The sequence below is a fragment of the Lepisosteus platostomus genome, chromosome 11 (genome assembly GCF_059453375.1).
Source record: "Lepisosteus platostomus isolate fLepPlt1 chromosome 11, fLepPlt1.hap1, whole genome shotgun sequence".
In the NCBI taxonomy this organism is placed as follows: domain Eukaryota; kingdom Metazoa; phylum Chordata; class Actinopteri; order Semionotiformes; family Lepisosteidae; genus Lepisosteus; species Lepisosteus platostomus.
In genome coordinates this window covers 29,683,240-29,704,556 of record NC_142621.1, presented here as the reverse complement: position 1 = coordinate 29,704,556, position 21,317 = coordinate 29,683,240, and the positions used below count along the sequence as shown (strand labels likewise).

Below are 21,317 nucleotides of genomic sequence, written 5' to 3'. Positions count from 1 at the left end.
TTATTTTTTAAAAAAAATATAGGATGTTCTGTTCTGTCCATTACGTACTTTATCCCCTTTTGGGCCAGGTGGGCCAGGTTCTCCTGGGGGTCCTGGTTGTCCTCGTTGTCCTGGTTGTCCCTGCAAAACACCACAAGAACAGCATGATGAAGGGGCATTCCCATTCCATGAGGACCATGAACAGCTTGTCACTCCGAGCCTTTATTACTAGTGAGCTACTGTATACTCATATCTTCTGTGGATTGATAATACACAGACACTAAATGTTCTCATGAACCCTTGCATGTCTATCTTTTATGATGATTTGCTTGGTGGCTCAGTATTTTGGGTACGGTGCTTTTCACAAAAGAACTTCCAGTCGTTACAGGCAACCTGGAGGAATTTGACACATGAGAGACAGGGAAACTTAGACATGGTGGTATTCCAGAATCTAACTATGATGACAATATTGAACAATAAATCAATCTAACAATGTCATTCTCTTTTCTGACAAGAGATATATTCATTTTTATATTAATACTCATTACGCTCCTAATTGAGTCTTATTTACAGTACAAATCATCTCTCTGTAAGGAGCTTATATGGTCTCTTCTCCCAAATCTTCTAACAAAATCTTAGGCATTTTAAGATATGTTAGTCTTGATAGACCTGCTTTTTGCTGTTCAGAAAGTAGACTTTTACAGTAGCTTGGTTGTTGCATGGATGTGTACAGCGGTCTGTGGAGACTCACATCAGAGTGGAGCAATTATAGCAGGGCTGCCACTAGGGGCCACCTTGGAGCTAGTCTCAAAGACTCATTGGACTGTACAGAGCGCGTGGTTGTACGGTCCATGGTTTGCCTGTTTCTGTCTGAGTGTTAAATTGTATGAGAATATGGGATAGTCATGTGGGATTTGTATTTGTAAAAAAGGGTCACGGGAAAAATGGAGAGAAAAAAGAGCTTGGAGTAGCCCCGTTTTTTCTTGAAAGAATGAAAGGAGTTAATGAAAGTTATGGACATGAGGTCCAAAAGGAAAACACTTTGTGGCTAAATAACAAGGAAGTCTGCATTGTCCCACAGAGAAAATTTGTTTGTTTGATGGATTAACTGCAACACGTCATATTTGCTGCTCATGTATAGTTGATCATAAGTTCTTGTGATCAGGTGTGATTAATGTGAGTTAAAGATCAATGACAAAATAGTTATTAATAAGAAGTCAGGACTTCACTTTAACATTTTAGCTGAAGGACAGCCCTTCCTACAGGCACAGTATCCTACGGTTTTAATATTCTGTGGTCTGTAGCCAAGATCGCCACCTACTGGTCCACCAACACCACTGAGGTCTCCATTTCCAGTACTGGCTATCCCAAGCCTTGCTTAGTTTCTGAGACCTTACAAGATCAGACCACAAGGCGGTAGAGCTGTTGCTGAACTGTGATGATGTATGGCAGTTTTTCCTTTTCTGAAATAAAGCCAAACATTAGATAGAGGAAGATAGGCTATCAATAAAACTGTGATCCCTGTCTAGTGATCCCCCTTTCTTCTTCTCAAAAGGAGCCTTTCAGTTGAATTACTTTTATGATATTTGTTATGTTAATCATTTAGCATTTTGTAATTTATAATATCAGTCCAAAGGTATTCAGTATTTCCTATGGCATCTTGTCATATTCATAATAAATGAATAACATAGTGCTTTTCTGGACACTCCCAATGCACTGGGATTTTAAATGACCATAGAGACTCAGCACCCCTGTTTTCTGAAGGATCTGAAGGATGGTGGCTTTTCACAGTATAGTGTTTCCATTACTATACTGGGGGCATTAGGACCCACACAGATCCCAGAGAGAGTGCTCCCTACTGGTCCCACTAACACCTCTTCCAGCAGCAACCTTAGCTTTCCCAGGAGGACCAGACTTACACCTGCTTAGGTACAGCCGATTACCAGTTGTGAGTTGATTTCTGATATAGCAGCTAGAACAAATTAATCGCTTAAACGTAAAAAAATAACATTTATTAGATTTTAGATAAGAAACAAACCCAATGTGTAAAACACTTTTACGTTTCCAACAAGTATTGGTGCTGCTTGTGTTTTTATCTTACTGCTCAGAGGTGGTTAGTACAACACCTGAGTGCCACAAGGTGGCAATATCAGCCAAGGTAAACCATTTCGTAAGAAATTTACATACACTGTTTTGATACACAGTCTCTGGAACATCGAAAGCTTCAGCATACCATAAACAAACCATTAACCATACAGCATTATAACAAAAGTCTACTGCATTGTAGACATGATTTGACTTAGGTTGAATCAAATGTTAAATACCCTAGACGTTTACAGTTAATAATGACCTTGTCCTTCCAAACTCCTGTTTTATTTGAATTTACAATCCGAATCTCATATCTTATCTTCACACTATCTTCGCTGGAAACACAGCACACTGAAGGAACTGAAGGTCACAGCTTTGAAACCAGAAAGATTTTATCGTTAGTATACTCTTTCTCCTCATCTATATTCTATATTTTGGAGATCTCTGTTTGTTTTCATTGTACAAGTGCTAGGCTCCCAAGATGGTCAAAGGCTATTGGCCTTCCTGCTACAATGTAAAATACAGAAATTGCTCTTTCAGAAGCCTGTGCAAGCAATTATACGCAGGCTGGTTTTCAGCGCTAAATGACCCGAGGGTGCAATTATGACATCACAGACATCCCCCAATGAATTTGCCAACTTGCTTTACTGATATGATATGCTTGTTGAATATCCCAGTGGAGTGACAAAATACTTGTGTTCTACTTATTCAGTAGCCTTTTGCGATCATATTAACATTGACAAAAGATAGTGATGTTTATGGTAGCAAATATTTGTAACTCTGGTGATGGAGAGCCATGGGGTAATCCTTCACAAATGCTCTTTGCTCACAAAAAGTAAGAAGCTTCTTAGCCAAAATGTGGAGGTATTTTTTTTCTAAAGAAGAGGGATGGGCTATCCTCATCCTGAGACAACAGTAGGTTTTCATTCCAAATGAGCTACTAACCACATAGATGTACTTATCAACAGCTTATTAGGACCAGTTGAAGTCCTAATAAGCTTCTTCCATTTCTTCTGGTGCTTTAAAATGACATAGAAAAACTACAGACACCCCATGTCTCCAGGACCAAGGTTGCTCTATTATTGGCACGCAAAAGGAATTTTTAATTAAATGAAATGCAATGAAAGCAGCAAGTGTAATAAAAGTCTAATAAATCACAAAATAACTAGGCTAAAAAATGATAAAGACTGTGATTTATGGATCTGCAAATCTCTACATTACAACATGCAACCCAATGAAAGCTTTTGTGGTGTAGGAAAAAAAACAATTAACTTGGTTTATTTGCTGCATTATTTGCTGTGGGGATTCCTATTGTTTCACGGGAAAGCTTGTAACCATGATAAGAGTTTTCAGACTTTTCATAAGTCAAACATTTTGGACAAAATGGCTGTTGCTCGGAGAGCAAAAGTAAGATGTTCGCACATTTCAGCTCTCCTGGAAAGATGAATATGGATTTGTTCAACATAAAAACTGTGCTGTTTGGGCTCTATATTATACCTCAAACTGCATAATGAAAATGAGTTGTGAAATTGATTAATGAATTGCGAGATTAATGTTCTTTCCAACATCGCCACACATATGAATGAACTCAACCTCTGTCTGTAGGGTGCAGATCAAACTGATAAGGATCTTTTCGATATGTGGAACATATTTTTTGCAAAACTTACCATTTTTTTTCTCAGGACATTGGCACATCAAATTTCTGCTATTTCCCACATTGTAAAAGAACTTTGAAAACATTGCACAACCTGTGTTGCTGAATTTGCAGTGGAACTGGCATTAGAGTTTTTTGTCAGATTTCTATTGTTTAGGCCTGTGGTTTTCTTTACTGACTAAACAACTTTGATACCAGATTTTTTTGTGGATTTTTCAGTAAGGATCACTGAACAGTACGATTTGCATATTAATTTATCACTTTTATATATTACTATATTGTAATATTATTTTTTATTTATCAAAATGTAACTTGGGATATTAATGACATTACAAAAAGTATTAATGGCACGCAAATCAGTAAAAACAAGTTTATGAGCTAACTCTTGGCTAATGCCCCTTCTCAATGGTACAGTAGGTGAACCTTTCCTAAAGATGGCCTTGGCAAACCAGAGCTTATCCTGTCAGACACCAAGTCTTACCTGTGACCCTCTGTGTACTGGCCTTTGGAAGGGTCTTCTGCCCCCGAGGGTATCAGTGTTCGGAGATGTAAGGATGTCAGCTGAAATGACAGAAACGAACAGGGGTTTCATCCCGATGGTGTACACCATCCTCAGAGGCCTAAGAAAGCCCCGGGTTGGGGGTGAAGGGCCCAGAGAGAGCTTCCCAGCAAAGTCAATAGCTCCTTTTTGGTCCTTTTTACTCTTCCCACCCATGAGAAATCGGAATAGGCGGCTCAGAAACAGCAGTGGGAGCCAAGCCCAGGCCTAGCTGGGAACTGGCTTTGAAAGTGGGTAGAGATATACTCTGTACTTTACCTGTGATGAGTATAGGACTTTGTGGGCAACTGGAAACATTTGCTGTATGCACTGTACTTTCTGAAGACAGAGGACAGAGATGCTGCTCTGCTGTCTGATGGTTTTTACTCAGAGTGTCCACCTCTATGATAGGTTCCACTGTCATCTGTGTGGCCTCAGCAGGTACGTTTTTGTCCCCAACACCTTTTGTTTTTGCATCTGTTCCTACTCTGGGTGTTGCCGGTGTTTTAGGTAATAACTCTGGCACAGCAGGTACTTGTGTTGTTTGCTTTAATGGTGTAGATGGCTCTGGTTTCCCGGTTGTGGTTCGTGACGCAGTTAAAACTCTAGATTCAGTCTGATCTTGTGTCTGGTTTGAGGCTACAGTTTTTGACTCATTTTGGACTGTTGGACCTGGCAGTACTGTAGAGTCTGATTTAAATAACAGCCTCTGCAATTCAGGATATATGGTGGAATTTACTAGAGGCAGTAGTTTAGTCATTGTGGTATTCATTGCTTTCATCAAATCTCTTGGCTGCACATGCATCTTTAATTTTGGGAGTTCTCCTGACTCTTGGTGTGTACTATTACTTGATCCAGTCTCTTCTACCTGTTTCGGCTTTGCAGCAGACATTGTTAGCTCCTTTGATACAGTTGCTTGACCTGAATGGGCACTTAATCCCACTTTTCCATTTGCTACGTTGGTCCTAGTTTCTCCTACAGTCTTTTTTTCAGAATTTAACCCTGGTCCTCCTGCATTGACTGATAATGTTGTTTTTGCTGGAGTTGTTGTATTACCAAGCCCTTTGGAATCAATTGATAATCCTGTTCCATTCAGTGTGCTGAAACCAGATCCAACTCTTGATTCATACTGTACTTGTGACTCAGAGGTTTCTGTAAGTCCTGTGACTTGTGGCATTTCTGGCTCCACTTCCTGTGTTGTAACTTTCGTTTCTGTGAAGTTTTCTGCATTATTTCTCAGTTGTGCTTGCTTATTCATAATTGATGACTTAGATGAATTGTTTGTTGATTTTAACACTGCTGACACAATGTCTTCTATAGCTGGGCCATCTCTTTGTGTCTGTACCGAAGTGGTGGTGTTGTGTGGATGACTAGGTGCTAAAAGCTGGAGCTCTGTTCCCTGTTGCAGTTTGGACCTTCCTGGATCTCGAATCCCAAATGTCTGAAGAGGCCCCTCTGTCTTGTTGGCAGTCGGATCTATTTGATTGATTAAAGCTGTGGCTGCAGACCTGTCAAAGGTTGCAGCAGAAACTTCACTGGATGTACCCTGAGAAACCTAAAAACAAAATAAAACAGAGTTAATAATTCTGGTTTTCAAAAAACAATACGCACATAATTCTTTTTTATCACATTTTATTTATTGCACATGTCTTTATCTCTCTAGATAGGTGGGTGTATACATAATATGGACATAGACTCACACTATATATCCAAGTATCACAACATATTTAAATATAGCTTAATCCATGCTGGTCAATGGAGAGCTTATGTACAGTAATGTGTTGTGTGAACTACCAGGGTGACGAGGACAGATACATGAGTAAAAGAAATGCTTAGTCTTCCACAAAAACAGAATTCTCAAGTTCTGGCATTGAAGAAAAGAAAGAGAAGAGAAATGTCCATCTCTTTTCTTAAGCTGACTGAACAAGATAAGGTGTGGAAAAATACCATTAAACTCTGCAGAAAACAAGTAAAATTTACAGTATATTAAATCAAATTCAACAAGTCTCCTAGAATTATTAAGTCATGCCATGGTAGAGCAGAACCCAAAGGTACAGCAAACACAGCCACTTTGTTCTTCTGTGAACTCAGAATGGAGAACTATTGGATTTGTACAGCATGTACACAGAACATCATCAATACCTGAAGAATGGAAAAATACATGTCCTTCTGCTTATGATGTAAATAACGATTGAATGCTCTGACTAGAGACGAAATGTAAAAAACAAATCGCTAAGTATCACACTATTGTAGGAATCCACAATGTTGAAAGTACTTTCTTGTACAATCCAAAATGGAGGTATGTAGGTTGCTAATATTTAACAGTAGTTTATTTCTGGCATGCATCAGGGACCACACACAGACCTTATATATATAGTGAATTAACCTAAAACCTCAGTTTTCAAACCATATTCAAAACAGTTTCAAGCACGAAAATGTAGTCTTTTGATTGGGTAAAGAATGTTTTTTTAAGGAGGTTCTCTAAATGGTACTGTGGTATCAATGAATGGAACTTAGGTTTGCCATGCAAAACAATCAAGAGGCTCTGGAAGGGCAAGCCAATGAGTTCTGGCTCAATGGCATCAGGACTTGTGGAAGTGAGGCACAGTCCAAGCCCCTAGAGCTGCATGCTGCTCACACAGGTCTCCTCACCTGCCAGCGGGACTTTGCAGGATAAATCTTTCGGTTCACCTGACTATTGGGTTTAACCAGTAACCACATTCTGAGAATAAGTGTTTTCAGCCTGTGTCTAGCACCTGATCTCCAGCCAGGGATATACAGTGTAGTGGGGTGCAAGGAGTTTGTGGGATTTTGCCTGGATGGTTGTATTACTCCCACATTTGCCTGGTAACATGATGAGCCAGTTTGTTGTTCTTTGAGTTCAGGAGTGCCAAAAAGCTTTAAAATATAGTTTGGTCCCATAACTGTGCATGAAATAGTAAACATGTCTATTGCTGAGGTACAAGATCTGCAAAGACTTTAACTAAATCCCAGTTATACTTAACATTCCTAACACGTATGGTCCTCAATCACCAGAGTCCACACTTTCTAAGTCCTGGTTCTCAGTCAGACTCACTGGTGTTATAAATGCAAGCAGCAGAATCAGAGAGCCATTAATTTGCAATGTTCACATAAACTGTTGACGATTGTTTGCAGATGGATTCCTTCATTTCTAGGCAGTGTTTTGTCTGTTGTTGATAATAGTGAAAGAAGATGACCCTGATCAATATGTCCTGTGCCAGCATCAATACACATGAATGCCCTGCACACATTCTGTCATGGTAACATCTCAGAAGCGCAGAACTAACTGACTTTTAAAACAGTTTGCTTGCTGAAAGGTATGTTTAGTAGTGTGGAAAGTGACACTGATAGTGTAGGTCATTCAACACGAAACTCCATTACAGAAAATGCCTATACTGTAGAACTGTACCACAGTTGTGTCTAGGATTTGCAGTATTTAAGGTAGGATGGCAGTGATTCAGTTGAAAACACACATTGTGTATGTATAATATAACAGAGTTCAGTGGCATTGAACTTCCACTTGAATCTTATTCCTCATATCAGCCGGATGGAAAAAAACTGACAATATTTAAGAAAGACAAATGGAAAGGAATTCCGAGAGGAACACCTCACAAATACCAGTGACATTACAGAATGCACTAATAACATGTAGAAATCTATAAATAATAGCAGTCAAAAGAAACTCATCTGAAAATATATGCAGCATACTGTAATCTAAAAACATAATTGATAATCTAAGAACTTAAAAACACAAACCAAAATCACCTGAGATTCAAAATCATGTCTTGTGCACATGGTACGGTATTTCTAATTGAATGAGTGCCATAATGATTAAGACAGCTCCAGTACCTACTGTACTGCTTACCAGACTCTAAAGAAAAGAAAACATGCTTATACTGTATGTCTTCTGTGTATGTGGAAAAGCAAAAGAAACACACTATAAAATGATTGTTAGATTTCAGTAATATGTGTTGTTTTAGAAGGGAGACAGCAGAACATGCATACAGTATATCCATTTTCTGACTGCACTGTCCAGTATTATTGGACTATTTAGATTGACTTCTCATGAAATGTGAAGCTACAGTACATGCTTTTTCACAAACTTAGCACCCTCCTCCAGACTCAGCCTCCGACCCATTACAGTTCATCTGGAGGTCGGAGAGTACAGAAAATATTACTGTACATAGACAGGGGATTCAGCCTTTCATCACTATTTCAACTCTTCTTTCATCCACATTAAGGTACTGTTTCTAGCATTATTTAGATTAGGAGTCTGTTACATAAAATACTTTCATTTTTTGGCTTGTGTTCTGAATCTTTATATAGAGAGAAATGGTAGGATAAAGCCAGAGAAGATAGAGGCCACTATATTGACTTGATGTACCTCCCATTTGTGCCCATAATGTGCAGGAGAACATGCAGGACAACATGATACCTAATGTAAGTGCATGAAGCTCAGGCACATAAGGCTAAGCAAAGCAATGGTCTTATTTGTGTGCGGACAAAAGTTCATTGCCCCACTGAGCACTGTTTTCACAGGAAAGTTGATTGATGAGCATGGATAACTTAATTAGCCCCCCTGTGTACAGTAACAGTAAAACAGTGCACATTTAAGTCTGGCTTAAGACCAAACTCTGTCTCTACATGGTCTTGGAAATATTCAAACTGCTCAAGGAAAAACAAAATTTGCTCTTGATTTTTGTCACTGTTTTCTTCATAACATGGAACTAAATTAGCAATGCTGCAGTCTTCATATCTGCCAGCACTTGGCATAAGCTGGCACAGGTGTGCCCATTATCAGCTTTCCTCTGTGTAAGCTTGTGGAGACAGTACTAAATACTGTGACCTTTAGAATTTCTGTCTTGATCAGTAATGGGTCTTCTCAGACCCCAGAAGCCACTGGTTTTATCATATACATCAAAACAGAATGCTAACGCTAACATCAGGCCCTGAAGAAACAATGAGTCAATTATTTTTTTAAAACGTGCCTAGTTGTTAATTAACAAATGTACATAAAGGAAGCCATCATAGGCTTTCCTTCTTTATACAGTACCACAGATAAAGCATTTACAAAATAAAACTGACATATTAAACAGGAAATGCAAGAGAAAGAAGACAATACTGAAGTTTTCAAAATTGTAAAGAATTAAATGAGCAATTTACACTAGCTGATTGTGACTGGCCTCATTACTCTAGTCTAAGCAAGTAATTGAAAATTACAGAAAAGCCATTATAATGCTGTTCAAAGCTGCCAAGCTGACCAATATCAGATCTTTAGCAGGTGGCTGCTATTTTTAACAAACAGGCATGAAATAGTTCAAAACCACATTGCACCAGTCCAGAGTTATGTGTTGTTATGACAACTAAGTACAGAGAAGTATACGTGTAAAACGCACTTTTGATGGGGGTGAACAAACAAATGTTGTAATTAATTCCTTTTCCCTATCTGCATACTCTATGTGTACTGCCATATTTATCAAGGGACCATTATAAAGCCATCTCTTCTCCATGCTTTTGTCTTAAAGAGAGAAATAAACATTTCAGAACAAAATGTGTGCCTTAGTTTTGCTCCCAGATACCTCAAAACAAAAACTAGCCATGTAATTGCCATGTCATACAGAAAAAGCAGTTAATTGGTGATGGAAAAAAGCTTCAAGAGCAATTAAGTGTTTTTCTATTCAGCCACTGCAAGACAGATGAGATTCATATTAATTCATGCTCACACTATTAGGTGAAGAAAAGGGACTTGTGGCATGACTCCCCATTTAAGACCCTTCTCTAACACAGTTCATGGTTTGTTGCTCTGAGCATGATCAGTGTTCAGGAAGAACTACAGGAGCTCAACAGTGCTCTACCTGTTTCACTGTGTCACTGTCTGGAGCTGTCAGCATGAGGCAGCTGGAGTTATAGGACTGGCAGTGGTTTTTGACAGCTCTGCGGCCACTCATCACAAAGGTTATCTGTTGAATTGTGCCCTGTAGCAGAATAAAACAGTGTGTTAAAGTGATGTGACCATTTTTACATACAAAGAATGCATCCAGTCTCAATTGAGACATATTTGGCAATATAAGGAACAGCAATATGATGGTTTCACATAAAGTACTTGTCCCTGTGTAAGATACTTAAACAAGTAATAGCATGTGTTCTAGCCTTTTGAATTAATAAGAGACTGCATGGGCTGATTCTGTCTAGCGACTCAACAAATTAACACCGCACATATTAATACAGAATGTCTATAAGACACAGGTGGTAAAAGTCTGCTTATGAAACATGAAACTGGCAAAATGCACAGTGAAAACAACGTATGTCACCAAAATAGTTTGGACTCAGAAAGAAAAAAAGGCAGGCTTTTATGATTTCTTAACCACTAAAATGGGACTGCACTTGTTTAAAATAACCCTATCCTCACTATGTTTAGACAAAGCCCAGTCCGGCTGATCTACCCTTCCTGTGGCCAGAATGGGTTTTGTCAAAACAAATTCTTTCCTGGGTTTACCATATGACTCTACAGTATATGCATTATTCTGAGTAAGCTGCTAATCTGTCACCCTTCTGATCATAAGCAAAACCACTGTCCTATTGCAATTGATTCAGCAGCGGGTGTTACTGTATATATCTGTCAATCTGTATATACCTATGCACATTTTGCACATATTTTATTGTTTTTACAGTGACTATGAGCATATTTCGCACACATATGTATTTATCTTATATTTATTTTGCATTGCTGTACGTATTTTAATTTTTCGTCTGATGTCTGTATTTTTTGCCTGTCTTGGGCTGGACTGCTGTAACACATCAATTTCCCTTCGGGATCAATAAAGTCTTATTTATCTATCTATATTGTCCCCCAATCCCTGGATGGGGGACTTTTGGATAGAACCATGTGCCTATGACTAAATATTTTTTCAGTTTTGGAATTGCTTATATATTTTTATTATCTACCAACCTAAACTGAAACCTTCAACTATGTTAAGCTTCAGTTCTCTGAGCTCTTCAGAAGCTCCTGGGTGGATGAGGACCTATAGGTATGCTACCCATGTTACATGCACTTCCTCCTGTCAGGAGCATTCATCAGTTGGCAGTTGGGTTAAAGCTGACTGGAGGTGTGGTTTCTAGCTGACAGGCTCACTGTACCTGACACAGGAGCTGAGAGAATGGCTAATGCCAACTGCACCCCACTGGCGATCTGCCACATGGCTAGTTCTAGTCCCAGTTGGCCTATGACACGGCCCCATGGAGCAGAGATTGGGCCATGGAGCTCAACTTACACTCTGAGCAAGTGTCTTCACAAAATTATTCACTGTATGGCTAATTATTATTCTATGCCCTGTAGATAGAAAAGACCAAACACACATTTAAGGACTGTGATGACCTACTATCGAGTGATATTTAGTGTTTCTACAATCAAGAAAAAAAATAGTCCACTGTCACATTGCTTGTCCCAGAAGGGTCATTAACCCCCTTTTCTCAGAGAGTTGTAAAGAGAAGCCTTGTCCTGTGACCACTGAGTGTGGTGGTTGTATACTAGCTTTCACCTCACAGGTGTTTATATTTCTTACTCAGGCTCAAATCTTTGGTAATTCGGTGAAATGGCCTTGGCCGTACTTCATACCTCAGCTCCTCTCTGTATTCACATAACAGAGAGCACAAAGCCAGCTGTGGAGTAGAGCTGAATAAATTAGGCAAACAGTGCCATTTTCTAGGTATTGGCACACTATAATTAGAACTTCACAGCATTTAGTTATAAGGTCTCAAAGACATGTTGAGACGTTACTTACAAGCTGTTTTTATTTGCAGTTCTCTTAGCTAAAGGACACTTAACACTCACTTTTTCTTCAAGGTTTCATCAAGGTTTCTTCAAGTATAATTTCTGGAGAATTCCATATTTCATACAGTATTTATAGTAAAAATCCATATTTCATACAGTATTTATAGTAACAGCTCAAAATGGTGAAACCCACAAACAAAACTTACTAATTTTTTGTATTTTTATTAATTCAGAGTTTTTCTTAAAGAATCTCTAGCTTGATTAATAATTACAGGCATTAAGAATGTTTATTTAAAAAGTGATTTTGCCTATGATAATCTGTATAACTGTTTTCTACTGTCATTTATTTGATATAACTTGATGGTTTTCAGACATTTTGGAGTTTTGTTCTCCTTATACTTTAAGTGCTAATTGATAAAAATACTGAAGAATTTTTATTAACCTGACCTACACGCTTTAAAAAATGAATTAACAATATATTAGTAGTAAACGTATTATCATATAAAGTTAGATTAAATTGGTTTAAGGATTGAGGTTAGCTTGTGAATTTTAACCTTTTTTGTCTCTTTCCCAGTGAAATGTTACTTTTTCATGCCACTGTCTGTGGGAGTCTTTTTTTTAGACATACAATATGTACATGAAAATAATGAGATACGTAGATCTACAGTATTTCAATAGTGCTGAAGATGTATACTGTACGTTGTCCACTTTTCCATATTTGAGGATTTTGGAAAGGTCATTATATTGAGCCCATCTTTTAGAAATGTATCTGTTTTCTTGTCAAGGAACTGGTTGGACATCCACACACTTCAGAGAACACTGGAAATTCTGAAGAAAAAAATCTACAAACTAACTGGCCAGGATACCAATAGGAATCTACATCATGTATCTCCTCCATAATTCCTGTACGGGGGAGTGTCTGGTCAAATCGGACCTGGTGAGGTAGGACATTTGATTTGCTGCTTTTGCTCAGTTGTGAATTACACTGAGAAGATGAGATGAAGTGTTTCTGTAAGTGTTCTGAATTGGAAGTCAAGGAGAAAGGAAAAGTGGAAATAAATGATCAAAGATACCTGTAAAAAGGTTCCAGAGATCTTGGAATGCATTATTGGGATTGACTAACTTTTCGTAGTTCAAAGGGCCTTGAAAACACTTGTGTGATGTTGTCAAGCTATTGTAAAAAAGGCGTGACATATATTGTGACATGTTTAGCGCTTGTTTGCATCTTTTGGCAGAGACCCTTGAAAAGGGGCTTGCTGTCGATCCAATGTTCCCATTTGAAAGGTTTGGTCGCATTCGCTGCTAGAAAAACCACAAGAAAATAGGCAGGTCAAATAACTTTCAGGATTAGTGTTTGCAGTGTAGGCTGAAATGTAACAACCACATTAGAGTTACCTAGCCTAGTGAGCCTCAAAAAAAAATCTCATGTAAATGAACTGTCAGTGTGCTCAATGTTTCTACCTTTAAGCAATAACGATTTTGGGGAATATTTTTAGATTTCAAAATGAAACAGAAGTTTTAATTCAAACCACAGTGAGGACTAAATGATCTGTGAATGTTATCTAATACTGAAGTTACTTTTTACAAAGATAAGTAACATCATGGACAAAACACATAGAAATGACTAAAGAATTACCTTCTGATATTTCTTCAAACATATGCTAATAATAATGCTATCCAGCCAGCTATCCAGATCATTATATTACTCATCCTTCATTTGTAACCTTCCTGTTGTTCTTATGATGACTTTTAAAAGTGTTACCAAACAAAGAGAAGATTTCAGTAGGACTATCATAACTGCAACAGATAGTTTTACAACTGAAGTGTTGCTTTCAAGAACATGTCTTGGGTTAGATTAAGTTTCCTGGTTAACCCGAGTATTATTGAGGATTTAAAGGCAGCAACCTGTGATTATATAGTGTAGAATTACTGTTTTGTTGCAGAAGCTGGTTTAATATATACAATAGGGTGTATTGAACATGATGAAAAAGAGTAGGATTTTTCCAATGCTTTAGAAATAATTTACATGCTAATTTACATACTAACAAATGCATTGTTTTAATTAATTGTATTACTCGGTGTCATGATCAGATTAATGTAAAATCACACTGCACAATGTTCTCTGTCACAGTTAAAACTAAAATCTGTTTGAATTTGGCAGCTTTAACCACACAATAAGAGAGATCCAGCTATTATTGTACTCATTGGTTAAATTGAGATAATTTTTCTAGAGAAAGAAAGAAGTTAAAATCACATAAATTAAAATCAACATGACTAAATTAGTCTTGGTCTATGGATACCTAGTCCTGTATTTAAAGAGAATTTTAGTGCCAAAGGTTTTTTACAGAAAGTTGTCAGTGCATCCAAAAATTCAAATGTTCGGCATTCAGCTGCTGCTTTGGATTCTGAGATCATTTTCCTATTCTCCTATACTTTAATGAACAAAAGGCTGTGTTAACAATACATGAAGAGTTAATACTTTTGTATTACCATGAGTTAAAGACACTGAACAGTGTGAAAATATAAAATGAACAATATTGTCATATTTCCACCAAGTGTTCACATTTATTTACCCATACTGTAGTTCAGAGTTCATAAAGACCCACCTTGACATTTAACAAATAAAGCGATTTCTATGCACTGCTATTTCATGAAACAAGGCAGCATTCATTCATGATTTCTTGGACTGTCTGGGAACTATCCGTGGTGTGATGGTTTATTTAATTTCTTCTCTATAAAATCCCTTGCATGAAGCTAAAAAATCATGAACGTTTAGTGCATGGACAGAAGATTTTCAAAAAGTTTCTGCACATAAGCATCGGAGCTTGGTAAAATCAAATTATCTATTAATGCATAGAACATGACTTGAAAGAGTCTGCCAGCATTACTATGTATGTAATGCAATGGTGTACTTTAGGTACATGAAGATATTTACATAAATATTTACATAGTTGCACAAACATCTACATTTGCAATAAAAATAAAAATTAGTACATACAGTATACAGGATGCATTACCTCTTTAAATACACACCACACTACAGTATATCAGCAATAACACCATCATTGCTTCAATATAACGCATCTTATGTCAAAAATACATACAAGATTGAATAAGTTCTACTTACACAGCAGAGTAATACCAACATCACAGATAAGCCCTGCATCTTGGTAAAGAAAAAGCCAACTGTTATCCTCATGCAACTCCAGAAAGTTGCCCTCTTCAGAATCCAGACACTGCTACAAGCTCTTCCAGGCAACCTGTGTCAAGCAACCAAATGCCATGCTGCCAACTCTAAGAAAAAAATAATCTTCCAAGAGACTTCTCCCAAATAGTCGTCCACTTTTCTCATTCAGATAAAAGAAGATAAACTTTGCCACGAAGAATAACGACTAATATTTTTAATTCTTTAATATTCTATTGCATTTTGCATTCTGTATTATTGCCTTTTTGTTCATCCACAATATATGGACCCTGAGGACAGACAAGGTTTTATACAGTGAGTAGGGGCCTACAGGTCCTATAGCTGACGTAGATGTGGGATATTGCAGACAGTGAGGGCTGGCAAGAAGGATGGACATGATATACCACTGAGACACCGCCCACAAGCCGCTGTCCGCACAACACCTTGTAAAGTCAGACGGTTGAGCCACACAGGCACAGACAAAATAAAACTAAATAAACAAAAAACACCACACAGTTATCCCAGAAACCCCTTACCTTGTTTGAATACAGAATACAGGCTCTTCTCTCACAGAGCTGTCTGTGTGTGCATTTCTGTAGAGATCTGTCAAGGCAACAAAAATAACAGAACGGGCAGTAAGAAGTGCAAAATCCAGGTTTTATTCCACCTTATATAAAATAAATCTTTTTAGCTTTCTTCACAGAGTATTCAATACAGTTAATAAAACAGCCTTTTTAAACTTGCTTCACATTTTAAAGTTTCTGTCACCCTACATATATGCATATATTATACGCTCATTGATTTTGACTAGAATATACACACTTGAATGCTAAACTCTCTTAGAAATTCCAGCATTGACCTGGAGATTTCCAAGTTGTACGCCAAGAGTTCACACTTAGAAAAGTGCATACCTTCCCCCAGACATTAGCTGCTTTCCATTGACAATTGAAATTCATGAATCACCTAGAAGACCACACCTGGTAGACTCTAGTTCATTGAAGCACTCATTCATTACAGTATCCAGCTGGACCCAACGGATGATCTTTAAAAGACATTACAGTATTAAGGTAAATATAAAAGAAATGTTGTTTTTATAAAGTTTTTATAAATCAGGTAACACAAAACTGTTTTCTTCCATATTCCAAGGTATGAGTTTAATACTTTGTGCAGGAAAACTATTTTTTAAATTGACAACATGATAAATGTGTTTTCTAACATTTATGCCTAAAGCATATGGATCCCTTTTTCTCCTGATTTGAACACTGTGAGTTTTAAAACAAGAGATGGATCTTTCCAGAACAGTTTTTTTTCTCCTCAATAGATGCAGTGCATACCTAACAGTAGGAAGTAAACACGCATTCCACAAGATATATTCCCTCAGCAGTACAATTCAATAATGTGTTTGTATTGTGACCATTTGAGCTCTCTTCTCTGCGCCATCCTTCTCTATTTGTATCCGAGGAGTGGACCGGGGCTGCGGAGTGTGTGAGGAATGTGACACACCAGTCTGAAAAGCAGCTGACTTACTGTAAAGGGTGTGTGGAAGGGTCAGAACTTACATGGTCCCATCCAGCTCAGGGTGATTACTCCAGGGCATATCCTTCCAGAAGCGGGGGATTAAAGTACACCTCCAGCCAAGAGAAGGAGAAACTGCCAATACCATGATGACAACCTAAAAGAGCTGAAGACAGCATTATGGGAGGATGGCACGTGCATTGCACACATCACAAAGTGTGTCAATGGACACAGATCATGAAGTTCACTTATTGATCTATTTTTCAGCTTTGCAGTTTGACCTGTCTGCTCAAGATACAAATCTGTTGTTTGAAGCACCGTTTTCATTTGTTAATTCGATATATTTCTTGTTTTTCTTTGTTCTTTTTTTTTAAGTAGCTATTTTGTGGGCACCTTTTCTGTTTAGGTAAACTTCGGACGTGCGAAAGTTTGTAAATCAGGTTGTGAGCATGAGACCTTCAAGGAATATGAAGTAGGAGTATGAATATGTTGTTCCACCCAGGGGACAAAATTCTTTTAACAAAGGATGTTACTTCTAAGAAGGAGAGGGAGAAGGTACTGTAGGATACTGTGCATCAAACAAAACACTTTATAGTAGTCAATATAATCTCCTCCAAGACTACTTAAAATAAGTGGGCTTGATTTCTAACCCTCCTGAAAGCTGTAAAACCATCAGCAGAGGTGCAACAGTAAAACTGCCTCTGTAATTAAATTAATATATGTGCTGTATAAATGCAGTTGCAAAAGTATATAAAATGTTTTTCCCTCCTTGAGAATCTCCTGTGACAATCATAGCGTTCTCCCCTAAAGTCCAGCCAGGTGTACGGGATTGGTTAGCCTGGTAGTAACAGCCCCAAGTGGTGATGAAGGTGACCTGCCTGTGGAACCTGTCACACCAGCTGCAGCACCTCCCCCTTGGAGCTCAGTACTGCCAGTAGACTAGTCTTCTGCTGCCCAAACACCTGCAGCCCCACTGCTCAACTCGTTAGGCACCCTTCCATTAAAACAGAAGAACTTGAGAAATGTTGCAAAACAGAGGAGGTCATTTGGAATATTTAGCCTTTTCAGTAGTAAGCTTGAAGCTAATTGATCCAAGGATCTTGGCTTGGTATCAACTTCATCAACATGGCTGGGTAGCTTGTTCCAGGCATCCACAACCCTTTGCATCAAGCCATGCCTCCTATGCTCATGAATACACGTCTGTGTACTTTCAACATTTCCCTCTGGTTTGTTTTCTACTGTTAATTCTGAAGATGTCCACTGGGTTTACTTTGTCAATGCCCTTGAGAATGCTGAATACTTCAATCAGTTCCCCATATTGTCTTATCCAGTAAGGGCTAAAAACTTTCTGTTCTTTTAGCTTATGAAATGTATAGTTTCCAGACTCATTCCATAACAGCAATTTCATTTTTGATATACTGTGATAACAATAACCAGAATTATATGCAATTGTGATAATAAATGTAGGGCTTTGTTCAAAGCCACCTACTGTATTGTAGTGAAAATTAGAAACAAGTGGTTGAACTGTTTAATTGGTATCTCATGGGCATAAAATTCCACAGGTGGAAAAAAAAACCTGTGTTATTGGCTCTGTGGCTAATTGACCACTCCCCTGGATCACTAATATATATGTATATATTAGCATCCAGGACGAGAGGGGCAAAGAGTTTCCATCTAGGCACCTGCAGTAATGGAAAAGTGAGTTTTTAGCTGGTGTGTAGAGTCTGGCTAGCACAGGTGTTTGGCTCCTTTTGGCTCCTATGCTTTAACACCAGGAGACAGGCTTGCAGTCTCTGTGTCAATGAGGGTTTCATAAGATTGAGATTAAGGATTTGTGAGTTTTGAAACAAAGATTGAGGCCCAGAGTGATTTGTAGCTTATTCATTTGAGCAGACTATTCTAGCATTTAGTTGATAAGGTTCCAGTGTCTCATTAGGGAAGGTGATTCATACTAATTAATGTAAAGTTGGAAGACTGGGTGAAAAAGATTATGCCAAATTAAGTGCACCTGGTCTGGGTAGAAAAGGGACAAGTTTGTTTTTCATCTAATGGAAAAATATGGAGTAATCGAGTGGGAGGCTGGAACGGGTGAACTCCTGAGATGACAGAAGATGAGTGGAAGAGGAATTAAAGTGATTGTGCTACTTTAAAGGTCTGAGGGATGAATAACTGAACGGTGATCAGTGTAGGCTTCTCTGAAAGGGGACCACCGGTACATCCTTGAGCCTAGAGGGGTTCCATCTAACTGCAAGTCACCACAGCAATATTTTAAATTAGGTCTAGCTATTGCATAGTACAATTTTACTATAATATCCCTTGCTTTAGACTCTACAGCTGTAGATGATTTTGAAATCTCCTCAAAAGAGGGAAAGATCAGTGCTTAAACAAATAATTGGATATTGGTGACCAGCTTTTGAATAGTTTTAATCAATTTGAATATGAGGAAAACACAGAAACTAAATTTTCAGCGTTGTGCACATTCTCATACTCCACATCTGTGTGAAATCTGGTAATACATCTCATATATCTGCCTTTATTTAAATGTGTCTGTGACATAAAAATAGGACTGGACAGAGGTCTTGATAGTGGGCGCTCAGTAACAAGTTGAACCATTAATGTTTTCTGGAAGGTATTAAGGAAACCACCAAATGCCTATGGAAATGCCAATGTTGAATACAGGTGAAATGAAGGCGAGAGGTAAAACAGGCAAACTAGAATGATGGAGGAAAAAAGAAGGGTGAAGTCATTCAGAGAACAGAGCTCAGGAAAAGATGAGTCAGCTAACAGTAGACAGAGAAATGCACTTATATTCTGGGGCATATACAGCGATAAGGAGTCTTTGATTAAGTCAGGACATAGTTATGGAAGTTAGATGCAAGAACATGGAACTCCAAAGAAAACCAGAGAAAACTTCTTGAGTGACTGGCTAGCTAGCTGCTATCCAAAGAAGAAACAGTGAGGCTATCACAGGTGGTGGCAGTGACAGGATGATGAAGGATGAAGATGAGGATGGATGATGTTGTGAAAGGCCTGGTACATTCTGTGGTTTCACAACAGAAGGCCATCCTGGTGCAGCAGAAAGCACAATAGATGTTACAGGCCCAAAGACTGGCACAGCCAGAAACCTGAATCCAAATATCCTCTAACTGGTGTTACCTCATGTTAATGAGAGACTCATCTTGCTGACTGATGCATCAGAAAACTGAATAGGATATCCTAAATAAAATCTGGAGAAGATCTACCTTTTCCTATATGTCAGCCACAAAGTTCTCTCAAGAGAACTTGCATAGAAGGAAAAATGACCAACAAGTCCCTGTGCTACAATCTGTTGGGCAGAGATGGTACCCAGGTAACAGACCATCTGCCTTTAACCTGGATGAAAGTTAATGAAGATAAAAGTGATATACTGATGCAATGGTTACACACCTTGCAAACATGCAGGTTCTCCATTAAGAAAAGACTTGGGGCATGCCATAGCAATCCAGATGCCTTTTCTAGGGTCTACTGCCCTATTTTGATATTTCTTGGTTATACATTAGATTCTGTACAGTATATTAAAATATAAAGACCTTAATATGACCAAAGTAAGCTTATTTATATTTTAATGTTTCTTGTTAAATTTTATATTTTATAATCATTTATACCGTTGTATGTTCTATAGCATTGGGCCTCTTTTAAATTTGCTTTTCTTCAGTTCAAAAGTGGTAATAAAACCAGGAATATTTTAAAAGTGCAAAGTCTTTCTTAGGCAGAGGTACAGTACAAAGAGTGTCTTCTCAAAGGCTGGTTTCACAGGCCTCTGTGAAGTTCACCACAAAACTGATGAATTCATTCTAGCTTGTATGGCTGAAGTTCTGTATATATTGTACAAGTTTAAGCATAATACTAGCATTCAAAGCAAACATCTGCAGAGAAAAGGATTCAAAGCAGGGTTAAGAATAATCAAATAAAGTCTTATGTGAGAATAAGAAAAAAACAACTTTGATTCCTAATGTTTTTAATTTTAAATTCCTTCATGAATAAATCGGACATTTATGTTGGGAAAAATATGGATGAAGTCGAAGGTGGAGATAGGTCTTTTTGCCACCGCATAACATAATTTCTGTAAATTATCAATATACAGTAGTCTCTGCAACCATCCAACCTTGAAAATAAACAAATATTCTAAATAAAGTCAGGTGATAAGTTGGCTTTATCATCTTCTCTGGTATTATCTTTTTGTTACCTGAAAGACCTATGAGCCTAATGATCCTTTTTTTATCTAGACAATAAGTTTACTCAAAAAATGCTTTGGAAAAAGAATCATTTGATAGATGAAAGGCTGGTTTTGTTGACCACATGTTAATAGTCTATGTGTTTATTACCATATAAAAATGTGTAAGTTTTACATGAACCCTCTGCTTCTTGCTTTTTAATGATGTATGTGTGTTCTATAGTCTTTTTTCAGATTTACTTTTTTAAATTCATAACTGTTATGATCAGACAAAGGATAAATGAGAGAAAAAAATGCAAACATTATTTTTTTCCTTTCATAACAGTACTTAGTAGAATCACCTTTGACACCAAC

The 21,317-nt window shown here is 37.8% G+C and overlaps 1 protein-coding gene across 1 annotated transcript in view; it reads right to left on the bottom strand.

The window, feature by feature from the left end:
- The window catches only part of LOC148652365 (uncharacterized), an 81,578-nt gene extending 75,770 nt beyond the window's left edge, over positions 1-5,808 (bottom strand). The window contains exons 1-3 of the mRNA XM_088599072.1: positions 4,539-5,808; positions 4,203-4,282; positions 49-120 (exon numbers count right to left, since the gene is read on the bottom strand). Of these exons, the coding sequence (XP_088455198.1) occupies positions 49-120; positions 4,203-4,282; positions 4,539-5,517 (1,131 nt within the window). The 5' untranslated portion in view covers positions 5,518-5,808. The remainder of the gene's footprint in view (positions 1-48; positions 121-4,202; positions 4,283-4,538) is intronic.
- Between the last annotated feature and the right edge of the window lie 15,509 nt (positions 5,809-21,317).